The sequence below is a fragment of the Plectropomus leopardus genome, chromosome 16 (assembly GCF_026936395.1).
Source record: "Plectropomus leopardus strain MGB_pleo_1.0 chromosome 16, ASM2693639v1, whole genome shotgun sequence".
In the NCBI taxonomy this organism is placed as follows: domain Eukaryota; kingdom Metazoa; phylum Chordata; class Actinopteri; order Perciformes; family Serranidae; genus Plectropomus; species Plectropomus leopardus.
In genome coordinates this window covers 6,737,299-6,753,191 of record NC_142191.1, presented here as the reverse complement: position 1 = coordinate 6,753,191, position 15,893 = coordinate 6,737,299, and the positions used below count along the sequence as shown (strand labels likewise).

The 15,893-nt window shown below is 41.0% G+C and overlaps 1 protein-coding gene across 1 annotated transcript in view; it reads left to right on the top strand.

Annotated features, from left to right (window-relative positions):
- The window catches only part of LOC148186803 (uncharacterized), a 96,313-nt gene extending 82,413 nt beyond the window's left edge, over positions 1–13,900 (top strand). The window contains exons 5-6 of the mRNA XM_088089599.1: positions 11,309–11,637; positions 13,201–13,900. Of these exons, the coding sequence (XP_087945725.1) occupies positions 11,309–11,513 (205 nt within the window). The 3' untranslated portion in view covers positions 11,514–11,637; positions 13,201–13,900. The remainder of the gene's footprint in view (positions 1–11,308; positions 11,638–13,200) is intronic.
- The last annotated feature ends 1,993 nt before the right edge of the window (positions 13,901–15,893 follow it).

The window sequence follows — 15,893 nt, the reverse complement described above, 5'->3', positions numbered from 1 at the left end:
AAGCGCACAGCAACACTGTCAGCTGTAACCGTGATGACACCTGACAGCGACACATAAGAGAAGACAGCATGCTTTTTTTTATAGGAGTGAAAAGGTTTAAACTTTAGATTTAAGTGTCGTGCACAGTAGGGGGGTGAAGAAAGCACGTTTGTTTATTCCCTTGGGTCCATGCAGCTTCAATTCATACTATCAACTTATGTGCTTTTTGGCCCAGAGAGCACACTTCAGCTTGAGATGACGCGCGGCGTGTGATGCACGTGCGAAAACCCCTTAGAAATGCATAAACAAGAGGCCGCAAAAAGTGCCTCGCATCGACCGCAGAGACGCCATCCCGGCAGTCAGCTCTGCGCAGAGCTGTTTAGCAACTCGCCCCATTGATTGCTTAAAGTGAGTACCCGCCACAATCGGCATCCTATGACACAAGGGGGAAGCGGGGGAGTGCAAGAGGTGCAATTAGCTGCTCCCAGGAGCACCGGGGGAGTGACAGACAATCAACATGCAGGGAGAGAAAGAAAGGAGGATAGAAATACAAAAGACGAGAGGAGATGAGGGAGGGGTATATATAAGAAGAGGAAGGGAGAGGGAGAAGATGGTCATTACCCAAATGGGTCGTTATGCCCCATCTATCCATCCCATGCTGCCATACCCCCTCGCCCACGCCACAGGAGTTTTAATTGGCCCAGTACACAGTGTTTGCTCAAGCACTCTGCAAGTTTGGAGAAGGGCTCTGTAGGGGAATGCGGTAAGCTCAGTCATGCTGGAAATATATAAGATGGAAAAGAGTGGGTAGAGGAGTGAGGTTTGCTTGTGTGTGTGCGTGTGCATATGCATTTCTGTGTATGTTCCTCTGCATCTAAAACTCATATCAACGTTGAGAATTTTATATCCAGCCACGTGGATAATGAGCAGCTAGAGTTTTGGTGATTTCCTGTGTGGGGCGCATAAAGAGGAATCAGCAATCTTCAGGACTCATTATATTGCTGCTGTCACTGCATTAAAAGTACTGGTCACTAAACCTAAACTCCCCGCAAAGACGAAGCTCATTGTGGAGCGCCGTACGACTGGATTTCCACGGTGTTTCTAAGAGCTGATGCCTTGAGAAATAAGTTCTCGACCGAGTGTAACGGCTCGAATGCATCTGTCCTGTACAAAAGCAGCGGTGCTGATAACTTCACTGCGCGCTCTGCTCATCATAAACCCCGGCTCAAATCCATATGGCTTGCACCTCACGCAGCAATGTTAATTTAGATCCCTTTGTGAGAGCGGAGTTGACTTAAAAGTTGAACAGACTTTTTCGCCCCCGGCAGAGGGTAGAACTGAAGCTTCCAGTTAGAGATACCGTGATGGAGAGACGGAGTGAAGTCTTGTCTTTTTCAATCTGATGAATACCCTCCATGGGATTATCCCACCTGGCAAAGATGGAGAGTCCTTGGCTACGGGGCAAGTCTTTGCTCGTGGCTGTGACACTATTATAGCTGCAGAATGTGTATTATAATAATTCCAGTTGCCTGTGGGGTTTTTTTGGGGACAGAAATTCCCTAGAAACAAAGTGAAGTGTAGATTAGAGGTTGACCGACGAATGGGTTTGGCGGAGTTTTAGAAACTATCATTATCGGGGGGATTGACCTATCGCTTTCCCCCGCCCCCTTAGCTCACTCGGACAAACAATCTGTGCGCTGTCTAAATTAACAATGGCGGCTGTCGGTGTCAAAAACATATCCAAAGATGCTTTATAGAACTTTTGGTGACAGGAGCTCCTTATTTCACTCGTTAAAAGGGTCTTCACCGTGACGTGGTGTTAGCCAGCGTTTGCTGTCTTTGTAACGTTACAATTAAGTTATCAGTTTTCAGTTGGGTGGGCTTTAATGTTTTTTTGCTGCAGTTAACACTGATGTCCGATCGCCTAAGGGTCAAAATACTAAAACTAAGTTGAACAGAAGAGATGATGAGCAAGGTGACGTTATACACGATGTGGCCGACATAATGTATGAGGTTATATATAATTGTGACTTTACAGCAAATTTTGCTAACTATATTGCCTTACCTTAGAGCAAATGAGGACATCCTTAATTATCTTCTTCACATTAAGCTGACTGTGTGGTCTGCCACACAGCTTAATCCAAAGGAGACACTTTGCTCTCTTTATGTGAGGTTTAGGGAACGGGATAAAATACACTCCACTCTCCAGCCTCTCAGGATACCTCAGATCAGTGTTGCATTTACCCCGCGCACATAGTTTGACCATTTATTTGAGGTATAACTGCAAGAATTCAAATAAATCGCAGGGAAATCAAAATTTCTGATGCTTTCTCAGGAATCTCCCATTGATTAGCTCAAAAAATAGAATAATATATCAGCCACAAATTGGCTATTGGCATCTTCCTGCTCAAAACGGTTGTTATTATGTTAGCCTTTAAAAATTCAGTCAACCTCTTGTGTAAGATCCTTTTAAATTCAACAAGGTCACAGTCTCTTTGACCACCACTGTGAACGCCTGACCATATTCAGCACATTGTGCTGCTGCAGATTCTGTAATGTTGAGAATGTTAAGGAGGAATCGTTGAAAGACACGGATACAATTCACATGAAATTTAACTATATTCAGTTTCTATTAAGTCTGTTAGAAATGTTAACTGCTTCTTGTTGCACTGAAGCCATTTTCAAATAGAATCAAAAGCTATTTTGTAGAAACTATATTCTGCTTGAAAGAAATATTTTGTCTATTTCTATGTTAAAATCTGGTATTTTCCAGTCAAATAGTCAGAGAATTTTTCAGTACAGAACTTTGAGGCAGATTTTTTTTTTTTTTTTACAAATTGACTGACACTCAATTGAATGTTTTTCAGCTATTTCAAAGTAATTCCAAATGTTACAATTTTGGCTGTTGACCAAAAATATGATTTAACTTAATTCAAATAATCTTCCAACAAAAGCAAAACAAAAGAAAAAACACATGGGGTAATGTCACCTTATTTCATAAATAATCTACCGGATTTTATAAGCACAACTGAGATAGTAAAAAGTTGTTTACATCATAAAATAAGATGTTCAATAAAATGATAGGACCGCTTGCTAAGAGCATAATATATTCATTTTATTTTATTTTATTATTTTTTACAGAAAAGGGGTTTCTTTACTTTTCTTATGCCTTCAAATTGGAAAGAAAATAGTTTTGGTTACATATTAATACACTTGCACCGTAAATGCAAATTCAAGTTTGTACTACACATTAAGCTACAACGATATAAGACATTTTCTATCAAAAACCCAGATTCGGCCTTTAAAGACACAGCAGATATAAAAGAAGTCTACAGATGAAGTGGAGCCATGCTGGTAGAGAATCTCAGCATCCTGACTTGCTGGCAAATAAGCTTTTTGATCAACTTTGAGTTGAGGCAGTTTCAGCTGTGTGTGTTCGATCTCTGATGTGTTACAGAGAGTTTGAAGAGCTGCAGCACCAACCTGAATATCTCCTTAATACAGTGGATTACAAACCTCAAATAAACTGCAATACACGTCTTGACATCTACTGACAAGCATATATAGTACACGAGAATCAAGAAGATTTTGGGGTGGATTCTCCCTCCTGATAATCGTCAGCAAAGCGCTGATCACACCGGTCCCATCCTACACATAAGATCGCATCAAAACTGTGAAATTTATCATTACATGTTGATGTGTGGGGTCTCTCACATATTTCAACATCTATAAAAATTTGAAAAAAATATTTTCATGAGCCAGTCTTTAGGCAAATGTTTTAAAAGATGTTGAAATTTTAAAACTGGATGCATTATTTATTTGTGTGGAGGCAGTTCATGTTAAAAAAATCAACTATTTTTAGCCAAAAATACAATACAATTAAAATTAACTCTTGGCTGCTTGATTTGTAGGAAAATAATTGCTTTACTTCATCTGCCTCTGTAAAAGGTTTCTGTAGAAACATGTCATTTTACAGTGTTTGCACAGAGATATTTAAATACATTTATGAATATTGAATTGCACAGTAAAAGTGAGTGAGACATTTAGCAGACATTTCCAGTTTGTATTTAATGTCATGATTTTTTAAGTTTTTATACATAAAGTAATAATTTTTTACTCTTCATACAGAGGAGCTCAGAAGTGTACCTCAGAGCAGATTTTTTTTGCAGGTGCATCAATATTTCTTCATAAAAGTTCTTCACACCTCTCACACTTTCTCTCTTTTTAACACACAGACACACACACACATACAGACACACACAATTGAACATTTTCTGATAGCCTTGTCTGATCGAGGCATGTCAAACGAAAACATCACACACGCGCAGGTCCATAACTGATGTGCTCAACTTATCCAGTTGGAGCAGAGGAATGGGATGGTGAATTAATCATAGAGGATGTCTGTGAGCTCTGAGGAGAGGGAGAGAGAGAGAGCGAGCACGGGACCTGCACTGATGAGCGATGATGAAGGTTAGGACAGGCAGGACGGGCGCCATGAATGTGCTGAACAGGGTGGGCCGAGCTCAGCATCATGTACAACCACATGACACCAAGCCGGTCCGTGTGTTGTAATAGCTGACCTCATAAATACGGCAATGAATCACTGCTGGAAAACCGCCTGACGTGAATACAATATTCATCACTCAAACAAGCCGGCTGCATTCAGTCAGCTGAATTACCGTCTGTTGTCCATTTGATATCTCAGAGTAAACAAAGTACTGTATCATGTATCCAAAGGCGGAGAGAATTTAGCTGAACTGATTCAGATTTTCTTCAGTTAAAAAGTTGTTTTCTTCCCAAGATGGATAGATGAAACAGACGTTTCTGTACATATGAAATTTAAACACTGGGTAAAGTGGAAGGCAATTCAGCACTAGAACATTTTGTACGCTCCTTGTGAAAGGAAATATTGAGTATCATCTAACACGTCTTTTCAAGGACATTCGATATAGAGTGTTGGATTCTCCACCTGCCTCTCAAAATGGGTTTTCAGCATTACTGCAACAAACTAAATGACTTTGGCGATCACTCATCCATTTGTATGTCCTCTTTTTAGTCTTTCTTAATGCTGCTGCTGCTGCTGCTGCTGCAAGGAAAATGTTTTCAAGGAGCAGCAGAAATCCATAACATGTTTTTCACTTTCAAGGCTTATTATATCAAATGAGACATTAACTTTATCAGTTCCAGGCAGAGTTCCTGCAGATATTTAAAAAGTCTTAAAAGACATTCAGTGCAAGGGCTATACTTGACTCAGAATTATGTCAGTCAATTAGATTTGGCCGTTCGACGCAAATATTGGACGATTCCTTTTATTTTCCATATTAAGTTTTAAAGTCTGAAGCGGCTCTGCAGGACGTTAAGTGTGACAGCGGCATTCATGTCATGTAGTAGACACGCTAACGGTGCAAACGATGGGTCACAAATGCACAACATTTCTTGCCAACACTTGATACAAAAGAAAAGCCAGAGAAGTATCATATTAACTTGCTGTGAGCTGTAAATTTACCTCTTGTCAATATAATTGGGTTAAAGGCTTTAATGAGTTAATTCTATTTTTATTTCATGCTTTTTAAAACAATACATATTCAAGGAGTTGAACCTTATAAAGTCAGAAAGATACAAGTAATAAAAATATTATTTTCTTATCTCACATATATATCAAATAGCAAACAACAAATGATGATTCAAATGGTTATCACGGTCTCAAAAATCACAGTAGTAGACAACAAAGCCCACCAGAATGACTTCATTGTAATGCACTAACCCTGACCTTCGCCCAAGAGCTCTCCTTCACTTAGAAATGTGTCTGGAGGTCAGACTCAGTCCAAGAGCTGACTGCGATATGATCCGCTGCCTTTGTAAATCAGGAGCTAAATACTCTCAGATCAGGGCCACGAATTCATTGAGAACCACTGCACATATTAGTGCTGCACTTCTCTCCGAGTCAGTGTGGCCCTGAATGAACACAGCATCAACTGGAACGGTGTCAAAGTATCATCCTTGAGCAGAGGCAGCGGGGTACCAGCTCCCCTTAGAGACAACCTCTGGTTTTCATGTGAATGAAACGCAATATTTAGGTCGCATGTTGAGAGCTCAAGCATCACCATGACAACTGAGCAAACTACATCTGCTTATCAAGGCTGCAAGATGAGGCTGATAGACAGTTACATTATACATGCTCTGATTGGTGCAGCTTTTCATTGAGATGGCAGTCGTGTGTTTTGAAATAGTCATCAGTTTGGCACATTTTGTAAGATATATTCTGCAGGATTTTTCTAAAAAAAAATGTATATACTCAAACAGATGAAATCCCTCTCAGTTGTCACTTAGGACACATAATATATGAAATTAAAATGTAGAATCATATTTCAAAACTGTATATAAGTGGGTCAGTTAAGTCATTTAAACAGCAATATACAATACCAACCACTTACAGCCAAAGAACCCCAAAAACTTTAGTTATCTAGCTATTCATGAACAGCTCAAGGGATTTTTTTTTTTTTTCAAAATTTGGCACAAACGTTCAATTAGACATTACAATGAACTGAACAGATTTTGGTGGGCAAAGGTCATGGTCACTGTGGTCTTGCATCTGTCCCATTTTCGTTAATGCAATGTCTCAGGAATGGCTTAAGGAATTCCACAATTTTGGCACAAACGTCAATTTGTTTATAATGGCGAACTAATTAGAATTTCACCTTGAAACTCTGCTGATTGTTCAGATCTTCTGTGTGTGAAGCATCTATGTTTTCACAGACATGGATGTAAACTGTTAGTGCAACTGGAGTGGTTCGCATGGCTCATAACCGCAGGGCTTTTATTCTGGTTTTCTTCTTCTTTTTGTTTTCAGGACGTTTATGAGCATGTACCCCCGAAAGCGCTCAGGTGACTTAAGATACAGAATCTGGGGTTGGCATTTACTTTCACTGTTGCTGGTGAGTGTGTTCACGAACAGTAAATGACTATCCTGCAAAGACAACCTTTAAAATAATGCAAAATGCATAAAATAAATAGCTGCACACAACAATAATATAGTACAATACATTAATGAGACAATCAAATTATTCATAGTTGCTTGTTTTTGATCCTTTAGCAAATGACTAATTTTAGCACCCAAAATGCAAAGCATAGGCCTGTAGAGACCAGTCTTACAAAAGCATTCCTTGAGTTCAACTATTTTTACTTCCGCCCAGGTTCCCGAGGTTTACACAGCACTGCTAGCTGTTAATCCTTCTTAGAGAAACAGGCATGGATAAATGTCACATGAGGAACTGTTTGAACTGCCAGTTTTTAATCTCTTTTGATTTTGATTGACTTGTGCTCGGACCCAGCGGATGAGAGAAAAAGGGCAGGAATTTCATAACTGACGAAATTTGACTGAACTGGCAGAAACTGGGGAAATAACCCGCAGCGTAAAGAAACTAAATTATCCTAAAAACTGGCTGTTCATCTTAAGACTACAAGTCCTGAGTGTGAGAAATCATCCGTCTGCCGCTCTACAGTACGTTGCTTTGTGTCTGGCAATACAGTTTCAACGTGCAACTTAAAATGATCTATCCTGGTTGCACCAAAAAATAGCATCAATTCTACTAATGTACCTTACAAGGGCAAATCGACATTGTGCTAAGAGCAACTATGAAGTTAAATTACGCGAGCAGAATATCACCTCCTGGATGCTTTCAGCTTCAAGGCCCGCTGTGAGCTGATGTGATCGGGCGACCCTGGGTGGGAGAAAGGACTTTTGAGTGTACTGATGTTCAGAATAAAGAAAAATCAAAGCTGAACAGACATGACTTTTGCTGAGAGACTCAAGTACCATCTAATAACGGGTTCAGATGTACTGCAGAGGAACCCGCGTGCTAGGTCGAGGACTCGTGTTTCATGGTCCAACTATTTCCCCTGTCCCTTCCTCTGTACACCTCCTCGCTATCTTCCGCCTGCCTCTCCCTAAATCTGTTCTGCTCCAGCGGACTCTCTTCTTTAATCCTATCTGATGAGGACTCCAGTTCCCCCCCCCCCCCTTGCTACGGCATGGAGAAATGTATGCTAATGTGGCCCGACTGCAAAAATGGAAATTAGGCTCCTCGCGCTCCTGCAGCAGCCGGAGACGACGCAGCCGTAAAAAGAGAGGCAGCATTGTTCCACAACAAACCCCAAACAGGGAGATAAGAACTTGTCAAATTTGATCAGCGATGAATTATGCATCGCCGGCCACTGAGTTAAAGCTTCGTGCTTTTTGATGAATCCCCTTTTATCTCTTCATCTGTTTCAGCAATCACACACGGCTGTCAGGAGCTCCGTCTTTATGTACATTTATATACGTGCATATGCAGCCACTCTGTTTACTCCTGCCTCTGTGTGTGTGTGTGTGTGTGTGTGTGTGTGTGTGTGCGCACAGTAAGTGTGTCTAGATACGATATAGTTTCCAAAAGGCAACTTATTTTTGCATTTCTGATCTCTTAGAAATTCAGATCCAGGATGAACAAAAGCAGCTTGTAAACAGCTCTCAGATGTAAGCAGATAGAAACTCTTATCACAGACACCTCTCCATCTGGGCGAGTGGTTTGGGAAAAGAGCTGCTAACAGGATTATGTGTAGCGTGTTCACCTTTACCGAGCAGACAGAGGGGCGCGATCGATATGTGACTAATGTGATCAGGGAGGGCTATCACCCTTCGTCTTCTTGCTTTCAATGAAACCCCATTAACCATGTGACTGTGGTGCTCAGGCTCATGACCGCAAATGTTTTTTTTTTTCCTCCTCATCTCCAAGCCCTACAGTGAGCTGTGAGCACAATATGTCCCCGAAATGGGATATGTCTGATATCATCTGATGCCTCTCAATTTGGAAATTTGAATCCGTAGTAGAGCAGATTGGAGAATCTGCCTCGTTGCTGACAGATCACGGCTCTTGTCAGTAACAATTGAGCATGCCATCCTGGTGCATTTCCATTTACCCACAGCCCAGGAGCGCAGGTAGCATGAGCCGAGTATATCTCATTAAAATAGAGGAGAATGGCTCTGCTCGTGTCTATTGTGCTCAGTAATTCCTTCGTGATGTATTCCTACCCCTACATCTTGCTAATGCAACAGCGTTTCAGATCCCGAAACCCCCTTCTTGCCTCTTCATTTTCTCCTTCTCTGGAAAAGAGAGTCTGATCCCCCCCACCCCACCCAAGTTAATGAAATTGTCACAGCACCTTATGAAATCGCCACCGTGTAAGCAATAACATCTGGCAAATAGATGGCGCATGTAATGTCCGCTGAGCCTCACTACACACAACCCTGTTAATGAGTGGAGAGACAGAGTGACAGACAAACGGGCAGACAGACAGCAGCAGATTGAGGACAGACAGACTGGGGGGATGTCAACGCGTGAACAAAAAGATGGAAAACAAAAAAACATCTCAAAAGACCTTTTGAATTTTACCATCACAAATAGTGTAATTAATTGAGAATTGAATACCCTTCAGTTTCGAACAGCAGATAAAAAGTTATATCAAAAATGAAACTTTGTGCCACTGTGTTCCCTCTTTTTACGCAAAAGAAGTTCAACCAACCTTCAGAATGAATTTCTATCAAGCACAAGGCCTCACAATAAATAGAGTTTTAAGAATAATGGAACAGTTGCCTCTTTCACACCCGGTTTATCTGTGTGTTTATCTGTGTGTGTGACAACAGGAGAAAAGGATATTAGGATGTACATTGCAAGGATATTTTCCTTCTTGTCATATTGTTAGTTTATTTCCTTTATTTTTTAGACTAAAAAAGTGATGCAACAAACACTCCCAGCTGAAGCAAGAGACTTAAATTAATTTAAACATCCTCATATGTGATTTTAAGACATTTCTTTTCCGTAATCACTGATGTTTGATTGATGTCGCTCAGAAAAGTGTTGCTTTAAGCAGTAGCAGGGGTTTAGGTGCTATATGGCACTGCTGCCACACAAAAAAGCTTTTTAAACTCACATATGGTTCCCTAAAGGTTCTCCATTTGTTCTTTACCCGATAAACTTAACATTAAGCTGAAGAACCAGTAGAGAACCATTTGAGTGGTTCTCTACTGGTTCTTCAGCTTAGTCTAGTTCAGTTTACTGAGGTAAGAATAAAAAGACTACATTAAAATAGCCAACAAACAGTGTATTTCCAGAGGATAACACATTAAAGCAGTTACTCTTAACCTGCTCTCAACCCCCGACACAGATGTCCTTGAAAACTTGGTTTCTCAGAAATTCCCATCGACACACAATATTAAAAAAAAATCCTCATCCAAATTAAAACACAACAGTCAAGAGCATGCCAAACCAACAGGTGGCGATATATAATTAACCCCAAAGCCACACAAAGGAGAAGATGTTGGCCAATCAGAAGCCTGAAAAAAGCTAGGTTACTTACTAGCAGAGACCTTGGTAGTGCATTTGACGCTTCTGTTCTTCATTATAGTAGGAGAATAAATGTACATTTATGTGTAAACATGCAAAAAACTGTTGGCAAAGTTAGAGCCAGCGTTATTTTGGTGAAGTCCACCATTGCACACAGTGCAAACTCTGACATTACGAGCCAATGTGGCGACAGAAGGGGTCACGTTTATAAAAATGTATATTCTGGAACCCGGTTTCAAAAGTTTGCATTTTCAGGCCCTCAAAATGCTGTTGACGTGTGAACGAAAGGCCAACCCACAACAAAACTTTAACGTCGTGTGCAACAACCGTTGCCGTGTAAACATCCCCTTAAAGGCTGTTTTACCCCTAAGTTTGGATGCTACTGTATTTTTTTGACAAAGTGAGGTTATATGAATCTGTATTGCCTTACATAACTTAATTATTTTCAGAATTCAGCCAAATGTCTGCTACCTATACATTAAATTTTACTTTCTACAAAATACTGATATTCAAAAATGAACCCCTAACATCCTGCCAAGACCACTCTGCCTACGTCAGACACACACTTTCCTCCTTTAACACACACACGGGCATTCACGGGCATTCTCACACACATACACAACTTCTCATAGAAGCACAAATTTGCAGGTCAGTTCCCTAAAGCTGAAATTGTAAAACTATGTAAAAACACTGCACAACTTTGATTTGGCAAAACAAGTGCATCTACTGATCCTGGCACTAATATTGACATGATCCTGGTCCAAATTTTTTTTGTTCCTTAATCCTGCTGTGATTCATCTCCTCTGAGTGAGCATGTCGTGAAGATACTGGAGGTTGTAGAATAGGATATATAATCATTCTCATATGTAGACTACAGTGATGCAACTCTTCTGTGTGTTTGTGTGTGTGTGTGTGTGTGTGTGTGTGTGTGTGTGTGTGTGTGTTCCCAGTTACTGCATCACACTGAGCAGAACAGAGAGCGCCCGGCTCCTCAGCAGCCCTGGCAGGCCTCTGACAGTTCGTGCTGGCTGCTCTCCCAACCTGCCCTTCCAACGGGACGCCAGCTGGCCCGCTGCTGCCGCCGCCGCTCCACCGCCGCTCCACCGCAGCCACCATCATCACCAGGGAGGCTGGCTGAGAGAAGACAGGGCGTAGGGGGAGAGAGAGAGAGAAGATGGGAGCTGCCAGCTCGCACCATTCTCACCCGCTCACTGAGATGTTAAATCTGTTGTCGGCCTCTCTGTCTCTCATCGCCGGCTCGCAGATTTGTATGCAGACGGTGAGTGTAATTTATTGCAGTCTGCCTGCTTTACCCATTCTCTCATCCGGGGGCGCGCTCACATCCCCCAGCACCACACTGTTCTGAGAATCATTTACGATAACAACAGAACAATCAGCGAAACCTTGCAGCAGTAAAACACATTCAGGTGTCAATGCGGTCAGCTTCCTATAGCGAGAGTAATGCTGCTTGTGCTCTTTGATGAAGCCTAGTCTGAGCAGGCTTTAATCAGCCAGCGAGGCGGATGGGGAAACCGATGCGATTATCTGTTTATTAAGCAGCCCTCCTCGCGTTTTCCCATGTTCTTTGGCACCTGCGTGTCCTGTTAGAAGTGTTCGGTCAGCAGTGCTGAGGGCAGCACATTGAACCTGCGTCACACTATAATTAGGCCCCCGTCCACATATCACAGTTCTGCTTGGCTTTGCTCCCCCGAGACGTACTATCATGTCGACACACGTACCCCGGATACCCAACCCCCCTCCGACCCTTCAGAAACACACAAGCTAGAGAAAAACACACGCAAACAATCTCATGTCCGTGCACGCAAACAGTACATATATGAGAAAGACGGGAGCGATTACATGTTACAGACATTCACTATAAAGCCATGATGTGCTGCTGTTTTTGATTCATTTTCATGGCCTCTGCTCAGCTGTTTGTGTCATATTTTAGGTGGAGTAAATGCACACGCTGTCTTAATAGCAGTTTCCATGTTAAAGGGATAGTCTGGATTTTTTGTAGTGGGGTTATATGAGGTACTTATCCACAGTCAGTGTATTACATAACCCTGGATATCAGTCAGCACGCCCCCAGTTTGGATAAACAGGCAGCAGTATCGCCAAGAAGGCTCAGCAATGTACTGCTGTCGATGGAGGCAGCAACAAAACATATTTCCAGCCCGTTCTCTTTATGAAGTCGTCGAATACTGCTGCTTTTGAAGTGCTTTCAGCGTTAGACGTCAAAAGCCACCTTTTGCATCCGCCTGATATGACATCATTAGCACAATATCAGTTTATTTGTTCATGCTAAGAACATTGTTTCCATTTACCGTCAGACACTGGTTACTAACGGGGACCTGAAGCCATATCACTCTTTTCAAAACCAGACTCCATTGAGAAAAAAGTACTTTAACATTGCTGAACACAGAAGCTGCTGGTCCAGTGCTGCTTTTATTAATTAGTTTGTTTCTGTTTTTGTGTGACTTTGGTGTTTTAAAGTCTTTGTTCAAATTCAAAAAATAATCCAAAATTCAAAAAAGGCTTTTGTGAAGCCTAAGAGGACACTTCTTTGAGAATATTTTCTCTTCTGTACCTTTGTGTTAGACATCCCTTTCCTGTTAGACAGCTCTTCATTTTGTCAACCATCTCCGCATAAGCGCACAGTATTATACCACAGGTCAGCTGTTTGGGTCAGGCTTTCTGCAGTTTATGGAAGAGACAACAAATATAAGAAAATACAAAAAAAGGAGTGATTATGACTGTCAGTGAAATGCCGTTAACAGCGGACATTAAAGGATACCTCTGTGAACCAAAATAAACACAAGATTTCTATTTACTCTTCCAGAATTTTGCTGAAGGAGACTGAAAAGTCAAAAAAGAAGGAGGGGAAACAAAGACCGCAAGCTCACTGTGAACTGTTAAACGCATGCTCACGGACCCACACAGTGACTGCTGCCTGGACTCGGTTACAGCACAACTTCAGGGTCGTTCTGAAAGATGTCAGCGCTTCACACTTCAGTGTTGTTTGGTGAGTCATCTCATTTATTTGATGGTATTTGGCGTAATTTAACCTGAAGTTTCATTCCGTAGACTGTATGTAAAGATAGAAGACATAGCAGCTCCCCAAAAGTGCGGTTGAAACATTTCAAACGCGAGAAGTGTTTATTTTTTTGATAAATTTGGTTTGAATTTGTTATTTTTGCTATAACAAGGTGTCGTCACACTCAGACAGGCATATAGGCAGGGACTTCATACAGCGGACATCGTTACATGCACAGACTCTGGCTCCAGATTATGTCACCAGTTCAAGATGGATGCCACTGTCTCCGGGACATCTTGGCTTCAATTTTGTTCAACGGGAGGAAGTTGAGACGCTTCAACCATGTTTATTTACACTGGATGGTTGGGTACAGCAGTGTTTCTTTTTGGCTTATTTGGCGATGTTCTTTCATAATCCTCTTGAGAGAAATGTTCACTACGGATACTGAGTTGTCTTAGTCTTCAGGTGGAGTGTTGATGTCAGTATTCAGTGTGACTCACCACAAAAACACAAGCATGCACCGTTTCTAAAATCTCTAGAAAAGTGAAGTTTTGCTTCAGTCTTAAAGTGCAACAGCACATAGTCCTGAACAGCTGACCTGCAGTGTGATACTCTGCACAGCACAGCTGCACTTTTGCATAACACTATGACAGTTCTACAGTTGAGGAAATGTAGCACCAAAGGAAAAGAGCTGTCTGATGGAAAGGTAAAATATTAAAAATATTCTCAATATAAAGTATACTTAATGCAGTTTTTTCATTGTTTTATAGCCAATACATTGCACAATCAATATTAAATTCAGAATTACAAGCTTAAACAAGTTTAAACAAAAAAGTTATCTGGAGGCTTTAAGTGGCTAAAATATGTTTTGCTGTTGCTCCCAGCCACAGCAGTAGATTGCTTAGCTTCCATGTTTGTATTCCCGCTTGGTATTTCCCGTGTGCCGACCACCATCTACTGTATGGAAGACACTGTTAGATAAGTACCTCATATAACCCCACTTAAAAAACATCCAAACCATCCCTTTAAAAGACATCAGAGAATCAAAGTAATCCGTTTTTGAATAATCACACTAGATTATAGTGTGGCCTGTCAAACTGCCAAATCCCATACTGTAACAACTTTTGCATTTATATCCCCTTTATGCAGCCACTGGTGTCTGTTCTCATTTTACATCTATTAGCAACATATAAGTCTACAGTGTTGGATGCCTGCCCAGCAATTAAATGACAGCCGGAAAATGAGATGAACGATGATAGGATATAAGTATATGCTAATAGAGAAAAGACAGATGAGTTAAATCTGCTGTTTTCTCTGATAGGATTCACAGTTTTTGTAAATGTACTTATAACACCCATGTGGTGCGGCACATCTGCGTACATGCTAATGACATGCATCCAAATATAGTGCTGTGAAAAACATTAGCACCCCAGAAAAGATTATTCATAATGAGTTCTGCAGGAAGATTTTGAGAGCTCTCAAAATCCAAAAGGAAAGCGAAAATTCACCCACTGCTCTCACGAACGTCTATGAGCCTGAATCATGAAGAAAATTATGTCTCAGTTGCTTGGACGCAGCAACTAAAGCCACAGTAGACGCAGAATATGGGGAATAAAAGCTGAATGAAAAGAGTTTGTTGCTGAATTAAATATTACATCCTCAGCTATGCACCAAAAGCCGATCACATCCCAGGTGTTGCTTTGGGTGGAGATTTAAAATTTCAGACAAAGTCTAAGAGATAATGCCGTGTGATGAGGTTTCAGCAACCTTGGTAAACCGGCTCTCTGACGTGCTCTGCCAGCATCTCAAATATTCATGATGTTGTAAGCTCCAAAGTTAGAGTTAGCTCATATCACTCCCCCAAAAGCCCACTTAACTGAAGGCTGAGTAAAATAGATCTTGAAAGACCAGCAAACTCTGCCAGATTCTCAGATACTACATGAAAGTAAGAATATCCCTGTAGTTATATTTATTACTGATGCATGAATTGTATCAGGTATATATATATATATATATATATATATATATATATATATATGCTATTTATGCTAATATATTAGGATTTTTTATCCATCCAGACTCAAACTATAACTGTTGTAACACGGCTTTGACCAACAGCATCAGTGAGCTGCTGAGCGTTTGCGATATCCATGATGACAGCTTTTGCATTGAACAAAGGTTTTTTCCTCAGCCACTGACTTCATAGCCAAAAGTCCACTGACAGCAAAGCTTTTCATGTAACAAAAAAAAAACTGGTCAAATAGATATCCTTCACCTGCCATGAAGTAAGCAGTAGCTCACTTCTAAAATTTCATGACACATTGCAAAGAGATCATTCCCCCAGGCTCTGTCTTCCCGGATTTATTTTGGCTGCTGCTGTCACGCCTTTCCTGCAGCAATGTTTGACTGATGTGGAGTCCAGACAAGCTAAGTATGTTAGTGTATATCAGTTCCTATTGATCCCAAACTCAGCCTCTCTTTGTCAGATACAGGAACTA